This window comes from Pelodiscus sinensis, chromosome 8 (genome assembly GCF_052426305.1).
Source record: "Pelodiscus sinensis isolate ZL-2025 chromosome 8, ASM5242630v1, whole genome shotgun sequence".
In the NCBI taxonomy this organism is placed as follows: Eukaryota; Metazoa; Chordata; order Testudines; family Trionychidae; genus Pelodiscus; species Pelodiscus sinensis.
In genome coordinates, this window is record NC_143059.1 from 31,812,868 (window position 1) to 31,829,554 (window position 16,687).

Below are 16,687 nucleotides of genomic sequence, written 5' to 3' on the forward strand. Positions count from 1 at the left end.
TTCCAGGCTGGGGCCAAGGGATTTGGGGTACAGGAACAGACTCTGGGCAGGAGGTTGTTTGGGGTGTGGGCAGGGGTTAGGGAGCAGGAAGGGGCTCAGGTTTAGGCTGTGGAGATCTGGGATTGGGGTACAGGACACTTATAACCTCATTTGATGGCCGAGAGGTGGCTCCATGTTGCCCGGTGCTCACCTGTAGGCACCACCCTCTGCAGCTCTCATTTGCCATGATTCCTGGCCAATGGTGACCGTGGGGACAGAGCTTCCTGGCACTTAGTGACATGGTCCCAGCCTGGAGGGAAGGAATGGCAGCGAATGGAGCTGCACCCATATGCCCCACAACACAGGAGCTTTACAGCAAAAGCACCCCAAAAGCCCATCTTAATCCAACATGCTGCGTGGCCAGAGGAGCACGCTTCTTGCCTGGCCACAGCAGTTGCTGGCTGGGGCTAGAGGAGCGCAGGGCTTATTAGGCACTTGTGCTACCACACAGCTTAGCAGGAACTTTGATTTTAATACTTGGCCATCATAGTTGACATACAGGAAGGTAGCCTGGCAGAACAAAGAAGTCTTTGGAGGATTGTGCATCTCCTTTGGCTTTAAAATTAATTTAGCGAAGAATGTGTATAAATGTCTTAACTGTAATATTTATCCTAATAGCCATAAATATTAGTGATCATTCTGTATATGAGCTTCTCTCTGAGCTGAGAGAGAACTGGAGTAAGCTGTAGAATTGTAACTCCATTGCCCTTAGTTTTTAGAATATTTTGCACAAAATGGGATTATTTTAAAATGGTTGTGTATAGAATAAGTAGTGCTGGTAGTATCACTTGCAGTATGAAATTGTCGTTCACTATATGGTTATCCCACTGCTCCATATAGTCATTAATCTGTAGCATCAGATGTACAGCCAGTCCCCGGGTTATGTACAAGATAGGGACTATAGGTTTGTTCTTAAGTTGAATTTGTATGTAAGTCGGAACTGGTACATATTGTAGGGGAAACTCTAGCCAAACATTTCTCCAGAGCTCAGTTTTATTCTCCCACACCTCACTTCCCTCAGTCCTTTATTCTCAAGCTGAGGTGTCTGCTGAGAAAAGCCGCTCCGCGTCTCCTTGGTCTGCTGCGGGGGGTCGCTAGCTTCGCGTCTCCCTGGTCTGCTGGGGGGAAGCAGCTAGTGCGGGGTTGCCTCACCCGGTTTGTAAGTAGGGATACGATGTAAGTCGGATCCATGTAACCCGGGGACTGCCGGTACTCTAGTCTACCTCAGAACTTGAAGATAGCCACTTCCTTGAGGATGATAAAATCTATTTTACAGCCTTTCAGTTGCTGAACAAAATACTTTAATGTGGTGAAGACTGGAGGCTCTGCCTACAGTTGCAGATATCAGTTAATGGAAGAATATGCCATGATGTTGATAGAGCAAGACTTGCATACGTATGAGGCAATAGCAGTTGTTGTCCTAAGAAGACCTTTTATATTAGGTAAAAATGCCCAGTCAGGGGTTGAGATAAGGAGGTACTAAAGAGTTTAAGACCCACTTATGAGTAGTTGTGCACTCTCACTCTTGTTGACAGTAGGAGTTAAAGAGCTATATACTTTGCAGAAACAAGCCCAGTTTTTTTCTGATTTATTGTGAGTCTCAATTAACATTTAACAAAGACATTATTGTCTGTACAATGAATAGCTGATGGACCATGTCTTGCTTTAAGGTTTGTATTTAAAGAAAAATTGAAGTACAGATTGTCAAGTATTATGTCTCTCTAGAACCTGGTCTCCTTTCACTGTGCTTTTTATATGACAAAACCACCTTTGCTAAACATTTATTTTCATATTGCACTGCTCTGTCCTCAGCCAAGGAGTGAACATAAGTCAGTCACCCTACCGTCTCCCAAAAAGCCATTCACAGCTGAGTTTATACAGTGTTTTCAGTGATTCTCCTTCTGGTTTTCAGTACACTGTGTGGCACTAACATACTGCTTTGTCCTATAATTGCACTGTGGAACAGTCAATTTTGTTTTAAGGGTGAAATTGTCATTTTGTATTGGGACAGGTGAATTGTCACTCTCATACAAGGGCTACTCCACACATCTTTAGCTGTATTTTCAGAAACACAGGGAAAACTTGAGCTTCATGGAGCTTTCAAACTAGATCTCAAGACTTCCTAAACATGAGTTGGATGACTTGTGGGCAAATGCAGATCTTTTAGGAGTTCAGCAATAGTTCTTGGGCTGTTGATTATTCAAGTTCGTTGTTAAGAAAAAGACTAATGGCTAAGAGATCAAGATTTTCTTTTAATCAGAATGCCACATCATCTTTCATCCATCTCAACAGCAGCCATAAGGAACAGGCACAAGTACGGGCAGTCCCCGAGTTACGTGGATCCGACTTATGTCGGATCCGCAGTTACGAATGGGGCCTGTCTCCCTGGTCTCCAGCAGACCAGGGAGAGGAAGCAAAGCGGCAGAGCACGCGGGCAGCGGACAGCCCAGACGCGTCTGGGCTCCCCACGTGCTCCGCGGCTTTGCTCTGCTTTGCTCCCCATCTCCCTGGTCTGCAACTTAAGAACAGTCCCTATCTTGTACGTAACCCGGGGACTGCCTGTAGTACCATAATACCTAACAGTGCAGCACCATACCCACTCTGTGCTGCATTTCCATATTAGCACTGGGTAAAAGTCAAAGCCCTTGTGGGAGACTTGAACCTACCACTTCCTGACTCAGAAGGCTGCACATTACCAGAATAGGACAACGTGTCTAAATAGGTGAGCAGAGGAAAAAGGACACACTGAACATTAAAAATTGTAAAAAAGAGTGACAGCACTTATTGAAAGCTTTTTGGACATAAAACTCTTAGGAAAGATTAAATCGCCTCTCTATTTCATTTACAGATGGCTCAGAAAGATTCCTCTGTGAATCCGTTTTCAGTTATCAGGTTGCCTCTACATTAAAGCAAGTGAAACATGGTAAGCTTTCAAGTGTTGTATGTTTTTTGAACATGCATGTAAGTTTTACTGTGGGAGCTGCAGAGGAAAATATATCAAAAGCCAACATACTGTGCCGTGAACCACAAAAAGCAGAACAGCTATTTAACTTCCTGAATTAGACTAACTGAGGCTATTATTAGGTCCTTTCAAACATAATGCAAATATTGAATTAAACTCTCACAATGTGGGGGTGGAAGCAGAGAAGTGTTTCTAACCTCATTTTTTCCATTGCTCTATGCTATACTGTAAACACAAGAAAAGAGGTCTGAACAGTGGGCAGAGTGGAAACCTCACACATTCTAATCTTAGCTGTAATAGTTACTTCTGACCATAACCATGTCTACACTATGTCAACTGAATCAGGTATGCAGGGTTTGGGCTGAGAGACTACAACATTTTGGTGTAGATGGTTAGGCTTAGGCTGGAGCCCCAGCTGTGCAGGATGCCCTGAGTAGAGAAGTCCCAGGCTCCAGCCCAAACATTTAGACTACACCTACTTTCCCCCTTCCAAACTGTTCTGATTTCTTCCCCGAGAGAGGTTTTGTTTTCCTTGTCCCCCATCAACATGTCAGGGACTTTGTGTGTATTGCCATACTCCTTGTTGTTGGTGGTGGTGGTGTGGGAGATAAGTCATTGACAGTGTCAAGTTAAACTCTATTGGGAGTGTGAGAAGAAATGTGAGAGAACATTATTATGCTGGAGACCATTCATGGGTGCCATTTAGAAATTGTTTTGTCTATAAGAGAGGTACTTAAATCTGTGGCTGTGCTAATCAGATGGCAAGGTCTCCAGATATCTCCCCAGTTCTCCCCTTTAAGTTTTTGCCTGGATCAATAGGGTTCTGGCCATTGATGCTGTGATGGTGAGTTGGGTTCCCCCAACCCTGCACCCCCGTAGCAGCAGGAACAGACTCCACCAGCCAGTAGAATAGAGAGAGTTTATTGCTTCTCCAGGGTACAGCACAGCATAGATGTAATCTGGTTACAGGAATTAGGGCCAGAATGCCTCAGGGCCCCCTTAAGATGGGGGTGACTGGGCCCTTACAACCCCAGCCCCCTCCTTCATGGCTTCAGCCCAAAAAACCTGCCCCTTTCCCCAACCGCCAGCTCCTTTGTTCAGCCTCTTCCCTCAACTTGTAGAACGGGTTTGACCACCGCCCTGGGGCGGCAAGGCATCTCCTGCTGGGCCATGCTTACAGACAGCCGCCAGTGGGGGTCACCCACAGCCCAAGCATGTCAACCAGCAAGGGACTGACACTACACCACAGATGCCTAGAACATTTTATAGAATTGATCAACTACAACATTCAAATGTTATGTACATACAGAGAAATACCACTAAATTGTGTTTAAGGCCTCCACAAGCTCTTAGCCAGTTATGCTAAAGAAAATAATCCCATATTTTGCATTAGTAAATTTGTGTTTTCCTCTTATTGTCTTTGATCCACATTAGGGCCTCAATATGTTCAGGGAGCTGCAGATAAATGTCCTGGCCCATACTTAACCACCTTCAGGGACTAAAAAAGGATATTAATGAAGCCTGTTCTCCTGTGGATCTGATGAAGCCCCTCCACTTATGTAGGGAAAATATCAATAGTTTTTTTTTAATATTCAGACTAGCCTGACACAGTGGAGCAATTATTTTCCAGTACCTGGATTATTAGGGAAGGACATCCTTGCACAATACATCTAATTAAAAAATGTAAGTGAAATATTATTGCAAACAGTGTTTATCTTTGTACTACTTATAGATCAACAAGTTGCTCGCATGGAAAAACTAGCTGGTTTAGTAGAAGAATTGGAAGCAGATGAATGGCGGTACAAGCCAATAGAGCAATTGCTGGGGTTCACGCCATCCTCAGGCTGAAAGCTTTGGAATCACTGGTGTTGAAAGACAACACAAATATACACCACTAAGGACTCAAATGTGCTCTCATTTATAGTGTGTTCCTAGCTCCATCATATTTTTAAGTACACATCAGGTGGTGCTGTAATCATATCCAGTAAGTTACAACAATAAAACTGTAAATCCTTGTAGTCTTCTTCATGGTAGACATTTGGTAATAATTCAGCAGGGCCTCCTTGCTGTAATTTGTGATACAGTAAGTTTTAAAGACAGAATAACCTGTTTGTTTAAAGGGGAAGGGAAGGTTATTGTAAAAAACCCAATCATTTATACTCACAGTGGTGTGTACATGCCTGAACTGGCCAGGTAATATCAATCATTCAGGACGTAGATACTTTTGCTATTAGAGTTCAAATCCTGAAGGGCAAAAGCATGGGGTACTGAATGGAAAGAAGGTTCTTGTTGAAGATGAATGTGATAACTAACTGTGCAGGGTGAACTGAAGGGGAAAATGTTAACTGATTTCTATATTTAGAGCTCCTTGTTTTTGCTGAGTTTTTTCACTCTGCTGGAATGTTTCTTTTTTGCCTGTAAACAAGGTATTAGGAGAATGGAATTGTTTAATGCAGACACAATGACTCAAGACACTGAAATCTGTTCTCACTTTACTAAAGTGTACTAAAATTGTTTCATGGCCAATAAACATCAAGAGTTTGAAGTCTCTTTCTTGAATTTTTCTAAGGCTTTGGGATGTGAGGAAAGAAATCAACTGTTTTGTGGACAGGATGGAATGTTATGGAGCAGCAGAGGCAGCTCCATACTTGTAATGGCAATCCACAAGATGAACCTCTCCAATCCAGCATTCTCTGGTCTGGCAATCTTCATGGTCCAGCATGATTTTTGTTAGCTTTAGGTCCACTTATGGGTGTGGCCCAGGTTCCTGCTACCTCAAAGTTTTACAGGCACCAGTCCTGGCTCTGTTTGGAGCTGTTATTTAGCTTTAATTTACCCCTAAATGTGTTCTAACATCCCAGTAACCAGTGGAAGTGTTGGTAATGCTGCTAAGCCCAGGGTAGGCAAGATGTAGCTTGCAGGCTTGATGTGGCCTGCCAAGCCATCTGATATGGACTGCGGCCCCCTTGCTAGGACTCTTAGAGCAGCTCACACCACTTTAAACAGCTGGCTGCTGACACTTCTCTCCCTCCCCCCCCAGCATCCAGAAGAGGGGGGAAGTGTCATGTATAGCCTTCTCTTCCCTCCTTCCGCCTCTCCCACCTCCCCATGCTGGAGCACAGCAACATGGAGCAGCCAGCCATTTTACTGAGGCTGGGACTGTAGGTAGACGGGCAGCCTACCTCAGGTTCCAGCAAGGTTGCTGGCTTGGAGTCACCGAGGTAAGTGCCTCCCAAGCAGAGCCTGCCTCTGTCACACATACCCCCTTCCCAACCACCTGCCCCAGGTCACCAGTCAAATGTGTGGTACCCTCTTTCCTCACCTCCAGGTCACAGCTCCCTCCCAAACTCTGTACCCCCTCATGAACTCCAACCCCAGGCCAGAAATCTCTCCTGGACCCAGCCCCCCAAGCCTCTGCCCCAGATCACAACCCAAACTCCCTCTTAGATCACACTCCAGTCTCCTACCCCAAGCTTCCTTCTGCACTCAACCTCTGTCCTAGACCACCTCAACAGAAGTGTGGCCCTTGGCCACTTACCAAAATCTTGGAGAGCTCCTCCCCCCCCCCATTAAAAGTTACTGCTCACCCCTGTGCCAGACAATATTGATTTTCCATGGTCTGGCAATTCTCTGGTTCCTTAGGTCCTGAGGGTGCCAAACTAGGAGTTCAAGCTTAAGACTAATTTTTAAAAGATCCCCCAAAAGAATCCCCTTCGCCCTACACTTTGGCCATCCCTGTCAAACATGCCAAAAATATATCAAAAGTGCAAAGCAATATTACTAGGATATAAAATTCCATTTCTCGGACAAGAAATCCAATGACACACAATTTCTACGGACTCAGAAAACGTATGTCCTGTGGCAAGGCATTTCATATCAAACATGAATAGCAATCTTAGTACTTACATTGCTCCCAGAATGTATCATATGTATCTGAATAGCTCACAACGCCCTGGAAAGGAGGATAGTAATATGTCACCGCTCCGGGCAACTGCACTTGTATCCTGCACTGTGGTAAAGCAAGGGCACCCACTCTAAAGCTTCCAGATACCCTAGCTATTACCTCTTGAGCAGACAAGTACATCTTTTCACTCCTTTCCGAGCAGGATAGTTCCAGGATGCACAGTCCCCTGAATATACTGTCATTACAGCAAGATATTGCCAAAGCAAGCCTACTTGCTTTATCTTCAGAAATTGATAAAGTACTGTCAAGTTACTATACAGTAGTTCTCATACAAGCCTATTTTATTCTTAAAGTACTACAAGCTAAATATTGAAATAATAAACATTTACAAGCATGCTAATGAGCTTCCAAGAGATCCTTCCAACTCTCTTCAACTAGGGATGTTAAAAAGCTTGGGGGGGGTTGTTAGTGTAAACATATAGGGGAGGGGGAAGGCAAATGTGGGAGCTAGCATGCATGGGAAGCTGGCTTAAGACAGCTTCCCCAAGCACTGGCTCCCACCTCTTTACATGCAAACCCCTACCCCCATTGCTGCCTCTGTAACTGTGATGGTTAACTGATGACCCCTGGCTCAGCTGGTTAACCGTATACACAGTCACATTCTTATCTTTAACATGGGCTCTGGCAAGTGAGTGCTTCAAACCCCTTGCAAAGAAAAAGTCACCCATGGTCATAAGTTCATAACCACATCATGTCTGAACTAGCACCTACTCTCATGGGCCTTAGTATACATTACGTCCTTTCCAACTTTTGCCTAAGTTCTGGGATCCTTAGTGGACTAACAATCCTGTCCTGAGCCTTTTTAAAACGAGGCTATATATCTAAAAATCCTGTCTTTTGGTCTCTGGCAAATTCAGTTTGAACTAGTCTATGTGAGCCTCTTCAGGAATTTTGCTTCTAAGGGCTAATAACTAGTGGAGTTATAGTAACATACTCCAGTTACATAAACTCTCCCAACACCACAAACAACTGCATTTTACTATGATGATCCCCAAAGTAGGGATGTCAAATCCCATTTAATCACTTAAATGTTAGGTTTAACTGGTTAAACCTGATCTTGCAAACAGAAGGCCTGATTGGATCGCTCCCTGCCTGCAGCACAGTGAGTCCAGCCAGGCTGAAGCAACCCCCCAGCTTGCGGCATGGTGGGCTCAGCTGAGCTGGAGCAGCCTTCTGCCTGCATGGGGGTGGGGAGCTGCTCCAGACTGGACAGGCCACTGGTAAACCAGTAACTGGTAAGCATCATCCAGTAAGGGTGATGCTAACCAGTGACATCCGTTCCCCAAAGGCATTGATCTTAGTTTACCGAGAAGTACTGTGGCATCTTATCAACTAACAGATTTATTGGAGCATAAGCTTTTGTGGGCAAAGACCCATTTCATCAGATTCAGACTAACATAGCTACCCCTCTGATCTTAATTTACTTTAATTCCATTAGATTTGTCCAGGATATTGCAGGATAGTGTCATATCCTTCATGGTATTATTCCCATTTTACAGGTAGGAAACAAAGACACAGAGAAATTAAGCCTAAGGTCCACATGGGAAGCCACTGGCAGATCAGAGATCTGAACCCCGGTGTCCCAAGTCCTAAACTGACCCATTAATCAATGGATCATTTTTCTTCAGCACATTACACCACCAGAACTTACAACATTCTGATTTAAGAGTCTGGTAACCTGAGTCTATTGCTTTTGAAATATGTATTACAGCATGATTCAGTACTATAAGAAGTTATTACCCAGTTCTTCTTCGAGTGGTCCCCGTGGGTGCTCCACTCTACGTGTCGGGCTCGTCCCGGCGCCGCTGATCGGAGGCTTTTCGTAGCCGTAACTGGCCAGACCGCGCATGCGCGGCAGGCTTCGCGCGGTTTCTTCGGTCACGCGGTCCGGCCCCCCCGCCAGTTCCTTTCAACCGTCCTAGGTTGCTGACGGACATCGGATTCTCTCCTCAGAGACAGATCCTTGAGAGATAAACGTTAAAATTATCACAAGTTTTCCACAGTTTATTGTTAATTAGTTAGTTAGTCGTTTGTTTGTTTAAAAAAAAAAAATTTCTCGAAGTTCAGTAGATAGTTAAGTTACGGTTTTTCTCTATTATTCGTTATCGTTATAAGAATATATATATATATATATATATATATATATATATATATATATATCATGCCCGGCTCTCTGGGGTTTAAGAAATGTGTTCGATGCAAGGACCCCATGCCAGCGTCAGATGGCCACGACGCGTGCATACGCTGCTTGGGAGAGTCCCATGTGCCGGGAAAATGTGCCCATTGCTCGAAGTTAACGGCCAGGGCACGTAAAGACAGAGACATGAGGCTGAAGCTTATCTTGTTTGACAAGGCTTTACAGCCCTCTGAAGCGCCTCAACGGGAGTCTTCCCGAACTCATGAGAAGACGTCTCCACCGTGCACGGGGTCGACTCAAAAGAAATCTAAGCGAGTCTCCCCAGCGCACTCTGCCCCGGGCTTCCTGGAATCAGCCGCTGATCTGTTTCAGCAGCGGCTGAATCGGGGACCCCTGGGGCAGAGCAGCTGGGGTCCTGCCGGGTTGGTCCCGCAGCGTCGTCCTTTGGCGCTGCGGGACCAACCCGGCAGCACTCCAGCTGCTCTGCCCCACGCGTCCCCAAGAGCAGCTGGGGTACTGCTGGGTTTGTTCTGCAGCCCCGAGGGGCAGCGCTACGGGACCAACCGGGCAGTACCCCAGCTGCTCTGTCCCAGGCATCCCCAAGAGCAGCTGGAGTGCTGCTGGGTTGGTGCCGTAGCGCCACCCCTCGGCGCTGCGGGACCAACCCGGCAGCACCCCAGCTGCTCTTTTGCAGGCATCCCCGATTCAGCTGCTGCTGAAACTGACCAGCAGCGGCTGAATCAGGGACTCCTGGGGCAGAGCCTGACTATCATAAGGGGGGGGCTATGAGGTGTCTGGGGTGGCATCCCCTCCCACCCCACTCCAGACCCCTCATAGCCCCCCTTCTGATAGTCTGGCATATCTGATAATCCAGCACCCCCTGGGTCCTAAAGGTGCCGGATTATTGGAAGTTTACTGTATATGGGAACTGTTATCCATGTTTTACAGACAGGATGAGGCACAAAGACTGTAAGGACAACATTTTCAGAAATGGTCACTTGGTGCTTCTTTTGTGGATGGCAAACTGGATATACCAATGCATGATCATCAAATATGTTGAGTGTCAGCAGCTCCCACTGACTCCAGTAAAAGTTGTGGTGGATTCAAAAAAGCAGGTTCAAGGCATTTCAAGTTGGGCACTCAGTATCTGTTGCTTTTAAAAACTTTGCCTAAGTGACTATTCCAAAGTTGCACTGCAACTCAACATCATTTGGAAATAGAACCTAGAAATCCTGAACCCTAGTTGCCTGCTATAACCATAAAATTTCACCACACTCTTTCTATAAGGATTTGTTTGTTTAAGTCATATGAAAGTGGTATTCAAACCAATGCTGACAGTCTTGTTACTGCAACTAGCAAAACAAAGAAGAAACAAACCAAGCTCTGTATTGCACATGAGTTGTTTGTATCTTGTATATAATACTAAAATAGATAGGTCTTTCTGGGCTGTCTGACAGAAAGTGAAAAGTTCATGTATTGTATTACAAATGGAACAACATGTTTTTTCTTCCAGTGAACACTTTTATAACAGCGAATACTGTAGCTTCTTGAAAATAGTATTCTATGTAATCTAACTGCAGCTTATTCTTTATAGATTAAACTCCCCAAGTTGCTTTTCTCTGGGGTATGGCTCTACAGGGCACTTGTGGATATAATTAATTATGCCTCATTAATCAGACTAACTTGTTTAGTCTAATTTTCCATTCCATGTGAGATTGGAGTTTTCACATTTATCATTAAAAACAGCCCTCACATGCTCGATCAGAAAGCCAGTCAAGAAATTAATTGCCACATCAGTGATCACTTTATGCCAATTTACATCTTGTTTGAAGTGTGGAATGCAGCATTATGAAAGGGTGGGGGAAGGCTGTGAAGTGTTAAAAGTTTGCAGGAGCACAAACCTCAAAGGTCCTTGTTCAGTGATGTTCTTAGGGTTTCCTGTGGGTGCTACAAGAACATTTTGTACTAACTTTTGCTAAATATCTCTGTACTCTTCATTACCTCAATCCTCGTGCTGCTACCTAGACTCCAAAACTACATTACTGAACCTCAGCTCCCAGCCTCACAGCCGCACCCTGAAAGAATGGAAAAATACAGTGTCTGAGAAACGTTTATATAAATTCAAGAAATATCATTCTAACAAATCTTAAAGCTCAAACTAGTTGGTATGTGCCAGGGTGGAATGTCTGTACTTTTCTATCTTGTTGCCCTACTCCATCTGCACACACACAAATTAATGCCACTTCTGAAATGTTGGCAGTTGATCACTATTCTGATCTAAAGCATATAATCATGTGTTTGCCTGATGGTTGACCCCAGTTAAGAGACGAGAAATCTTATTACTCCAGTTCAAGTGGTAGAGGCTTGTGTTGCCAAGGGTACCAGGTTTAGTTCCTGCGTGTGTCCCATGATTCAATACTGCAGCATTCTAGACAAACTAAATATTATAAATGTCACCTTGCTCTTTATACTTGAAACAGACAGAGAACAAAGGCTTTGTCTGTATGAAAAATACAACCAGAATTGGGAGGGTGAGGAGGACCCGATTATAATACGGTAATTTTCCCCAACAAACATAGTAAAAGTACAGTTATGTTATATAAAGAAGATGGGCCCTAATCATAGCCATGAACTGCGCTAATGCCTTGAATGGCCCTCTACACTAGAGGACCTAGCATGGGTCAAGCTCATTAGTGTGACTGGATTTGTTTAGCAGATGAGGGTTTAGAGCAGAGGTGGGCAACTGGAAACCCCTGAGCCACATAGGGCCCACTGGAGTTGTGTGTGGCCTGTGAGACATTTTGTTCACCACTGCCCAAGCACAGGGTTGCCAGATTCCACTGGCTTCTTTTCACAGTTTTTCTCCTACCAATATTACTAAACTGACACACATGTAAAGGAAGGGAACCTGAAGTGAGGTGCTTGCTGATTGCACTCAACATTGACTATGAGAGCCACACACTCCCACTGCATCCAAAGTGCTGCTATGGTTCAATCCGCACATCCCGCAAATTCTAGTACACATGTGCAGTTACCAAGACTATCTTATCGTGGGAGACCATCTTGGTTATAACAATCTTGTGGCTAACTGAGATAAAGGAGGGCCATTGCTATGGCCCACTCAGTAGCCTACGTTGCCCATTGCTGGTTTAGAGGATTCACTACAGAAAGAGAACAGGATGACGAAGAGAAGCAACAGAGGAAAGTTGGTGAAATAGAGGACTGAATACTGAAATAGTAGACAGGAAAGAATAAAGCAGGGAAGTTGGGAGAACCCCAAAGACAGCAGTGGGGTGAAGAATAGGGATGTGATAGTCTAAACATGTAAAAGATTAACTAATGAGCCTGCCCTCCCACCATGCTGCTGCCTCTGTAGGGGGAAAACACAAGTTGGTGCTTGTGGGGAGCCACCTGGCCGTCCCTCTCCTCCACACTGTTGCCTCTGATACAGGTACAGCAGTGCTGGGGGGAGGGGGGAGGAGCCACAGGAGATGGTACATGCAGGGAACCAACTTAAAAGCAGGCTCTGTGTTCTCCAGCACCCACAGAGCAGCCTCCACCCTCCATATGTAAATGTGTAATTGCTGAAATTTCCAGCAATTACAAGTTCTTCTTCGAGCAGTGTCCCGTGGGTGCTCCACTGTAGGTGTCGGCTTGTCCCGGTGCCGCAGATCGGAGATCTTAACTAGCCGTAGTCTGCCGGACCACGCATGCGCAAAGTATGGCTCGTGGCTTTTCGCGCCGTTTGAGCGCCGCTGGTCTGGCTCCCACCAGTTCCTCCTGACCGTCCTTGGCCGCGGACGGAACAACATCTCTCTTGCGAACTGTTTCACTAGAGATAGAGAGACGAAATATAGTCATTGTAAATGGTTATGTAGTTTAAAGTTGCAGTTTTTACAGTTATCTAGTCATTAGTCGTTAAAAAAAATTTTTTTTTCTTCAATAGTTAGTTGTTCTTTCTAAATGCTGGGCTTTAAGAAGTGCGGCGAATGCTACGAGGCAATGCCTGCCTCTGATGGCCACTCCCTATGCATCAGGTGCCTCGGGGAAGGCCACATACCTCAGAAATGTTCCCACTGTTCCAAACTGACAGCCAGAGCCAGGCGGGACATGCGTCTAAAGGTCCTCTTGTTTGACAAAGCCTTACAGCCTGAAGTCAAACAATCCAAGGGTCACGCAGAGCAAACTAAGAAAGCTAAGAGAAAACCATCACCGACGCGATCCCTTCCACCCTCAAGATCGGGTGCAGACGATAAGCCAGGGACGTCAACGGCACCGCCCGCAAGTGTTGCGAGGCCGCCTAAAGACAGCCGGAGTAAGTCGGCCCCAAGCCCTTCTATATCGGGTTCAACCATATCAGCTGTCCCTTCGGTCTCTAAACCGTTCACAGGGACTTCTACGGCTTTGAGAACCGCTCCCGGCACGGATCACCCCCCGACACCGACCCGCTCCCGGGCACTGAGCCGCTCCCCGGCACCGAGACACTCCCCAGCACCGAAGGGCGCGCCCAAACGACTGGCGGAGACTAGTCATCCTCCAGTGCACGACCCCACTTCGGCACCACCTCAGGTTAGACCTCTAACAAGACGGTGCTCGGGAACTCCCGAGCATCCTTCCCATCCTACTCTGTCGGCACCGAATCGACCTCCACCTCCCACCAAACAACAAGAGCCTCAACCGTCATCGGCACCGGGGCGCTCCCCGTCTTCGACCGTGCCGGCACTGAGTCATCCTCCGGCACCGAAAGAATCGTCTCACCACAGGCATCCATCAGAAGGATGTTCACCGGCACCGCGACAACCTTCTCCTCTGAGTCGATCTACGGAGCGGAGGCAATCACCGGTACCGAGACAATCAACAACGGCAACGGGAACCACCTCGGCACGGATTCCTCCAATGCCAGTGGAAATAATCCCACACTCGGTCATTTCCACCCCAGCTTCCTCTCCACTGGAACATTTGCTAGCACCACCGGTCCATACACCCAGGAGATTATCTTCCTCATCACCGAGCCCTGAGTTCTCTCCCGAAGTACGCTCCCCATCTCCACCGTACTCCAAGTACTCTCGTACCGGCCAAATCTCACCACGTTCCGGTCATTCTTACCACCATGATCCTCGCTCACCCAGTCGCAGCACATATTATAGAGAGAGGTCGCGATCACCAAGATCACCACAGCTTTCAACCCATTCAGGATACTTGATGAGATCCCATCGTTCCACGTCCCCCTATCATCATCATAGGTCATCCTATCATCAACGCCTGTCTCCGCAAACCCACCTCGGGCAGAAACACCATTCTTCTTCTGCCCCCTCAAGACCACCAACTCCCTCCAGGTCTCCCTCTCATATCGGACAACCTCTTCCCGTTCGGGACCCCGAACCTGATCAGTCACCCACACACCATTCCTCATCGTCCCCCGACGATGCAGTTTTTCAGGGAGACACCTCACCATCTGATGATCTGCGCCAGTTTCAGGAGTTATTCAAAAGGGTAGCGGAGAGTCAAAACGTACAGTTGGGCGACGTGGAGCAAAAACAACACCATCTCCTTCGCAATATCAAGCACACTCACCAACCAAAGATCTCGTTGCCACTGGATGCGGCCATTCTTGAAATTGCGGAAGACATTTGGCAGTCCCCAGCATCCGCCCTGCCGACAAATAAGAAGGCGGATAAAAAGTATTTTGTACCCGCCAAAGGGATGGAATTCCTTTTCACGCACCCACAACCTAACTCCCTGGTTGTGGATGCAGTTCAGCAAAAGGCAAAGATGCCACAGCACAAGCCTACTGCCGCAGACAGGGATAGTAAGCGTCTCGATTTGTTCGGATGTAAAGTTTATTCCTCGGCAACACTCACATTACGAATGGCCAATTATTCCGCACTGCTGGCGAATCACAACTTCGACAACTACGCCAAGCTTGTGCCATTGCTTCAACATATTCCAGAGACAAAACGAGACATTCTGAAGGCTGTTATAAAAGAGGGCTACGCAGCCTCCAGAACAGCCTTACATATTGCTCTGGATACAGCTGACGCGGCAGCACGCACGACAGCTACATCAGTCGTTATGCGCAGAGCATCCTGGCTACAATAGTCCTCTGCTCCTAAAGACCTGTTCTCGAAGGTTGAGGACTTACCTTCGACAGGCAGAACCTCTTCTCCGAGAAGACTGACCAACTTCTCCACTCGGGGAAGGATTCCAAAACCACTCTTAAAACACTCGGCATGTACACTCCTCCATACCGTAGAAAGCGATATATGCCCTACCAGAGGCAGAGGCCCCCCCTTCGGCAATCCCCTCAGTATAGGCCTCAGGACCAACAAAGGGGTAGGCAGCGGCAACAGCGCAGATGCCCGCTGCCCAAAGCAACTTCCCAACACGGTACCAGGCAGCAAGTTTGATGAGTCCCTTGAGGGGTTGAGAACCATTCCTGTCAATACCACTCTGAGTGCTACGAAGGCGATATTTCATCACCGCCTGAGGCCGTACCTTCATCGATGGGCCTACATCACCACCGACAAATGGGTCCTTCAAACAATCCGTCTCGGTTACACCATTCCATTCACGTCGCTACCTCATCCATCCCCCCCTGCCCCGTTCCTTTTCAGGGACCCATCTCACGAGATCTTGCTCAGGCAAGAAGTTGCCCGTCTACTCACCGTTGGAGCAATAGAGCCTGTTCCAGACGAATTCAAGGGCAGGGGTTTTTACTCCCGGTACTTCGTAATGGAAAGGAAATCAGGGGGATGGAGACCGATACTAGATCTTCGCGACCTCAACTGTTTCTTGCAAAAACAATGCTTTCGAATGGTTACCCTAACTACAATCATCCCAGCACTTCAGAATGGGGATTGGTTCACATCCCTCGATCTTCAGGACGCATACTTCCACATTGCAATCCATCCGGCGCACAGACGATTCCTACGCTTCCAAATCGGTACAGACCATTTCCAATATAAGGTCCTGCCATTCGGTCTCTCGTCGGCTCCACGGGTTTTCTCCAAGACCCTGGCTGTGGTGACTGCATACCTACGTCGCCTACACATAATGATCTTTCCATACCTCAACGATTGCCTAATAAGAGCCCAATCGTTACAGGAATCGCTCAGTGCCACTCAGACAACACGCATGCTCTTCCACGAACTGGGTCTCATTCTCAATGTTCCAAAGTCATCATTGGAACCACAACAAACAATAGAGTTCATAGGCGCTCATCTAGACTCTATGACCGAACGCGCATCATTACCAATGGAAAGATTCCACACGATGCAGGACTTGATCCAGATCTTACTCGTCAGCCCAAAGGTTCCCATACTACGGTGCCTACAGCTTATGGGACACATGGCCTCCACAACATATGTGGTGAAACACGCAAGGTTACATTTGCGATGCATTCAACATTGGATGGCTCGAATCTGCCCCCCCAATGTACGCGATGCCCACAGGACAATAACAGTTCCCACCCAAGTCAAGAAATCGCTTGGTGGACAATCCCAGACAATCTGCTGTTGGGCGTACCCTTTCATCGCCCCCAACCGTCGGCGCAATTGACAACAGATGCGTCACTCATCGGATGAGG

The 16,687-nt window shown here is 46.7% G+C and overlaps 1 protein-coding gene across 8 annotated transcripts in view; it reads right to left on the bottom strand.

Annotated features, from left to right (window-relative positions):
- The window catches only part of ASCC1 (activating signal cointegrator 1 complex subunit 1), a 109,398-nt gene that overhangs the window by 77,283 nt on the left and 15,428 nt on the right, over nt 1–16,687 (bottom strand). For 3 of the 8 annotated variants that reach the window (XM_089780137.1, XM_089780136.1, XM_089780135.1), the window contains 2 exons: nt 11,104–12,934; nt 8,706–8,927 (listed from right to left, as the gene is read on the bottom strand). In XM_089780137.1, coding sequence (XP_089636263.1) covers nt 8,706–8,814 — 109 coding nt within the window. In that variant the 5' untranslated portion in view covers nt 8,815–8,927; nt 11,104–12,934. The other 5 variants (XR_016350170.1, XR_016350169.1, XM_089780134.1 and 2 more) reach the window with 4 other exon arrangements.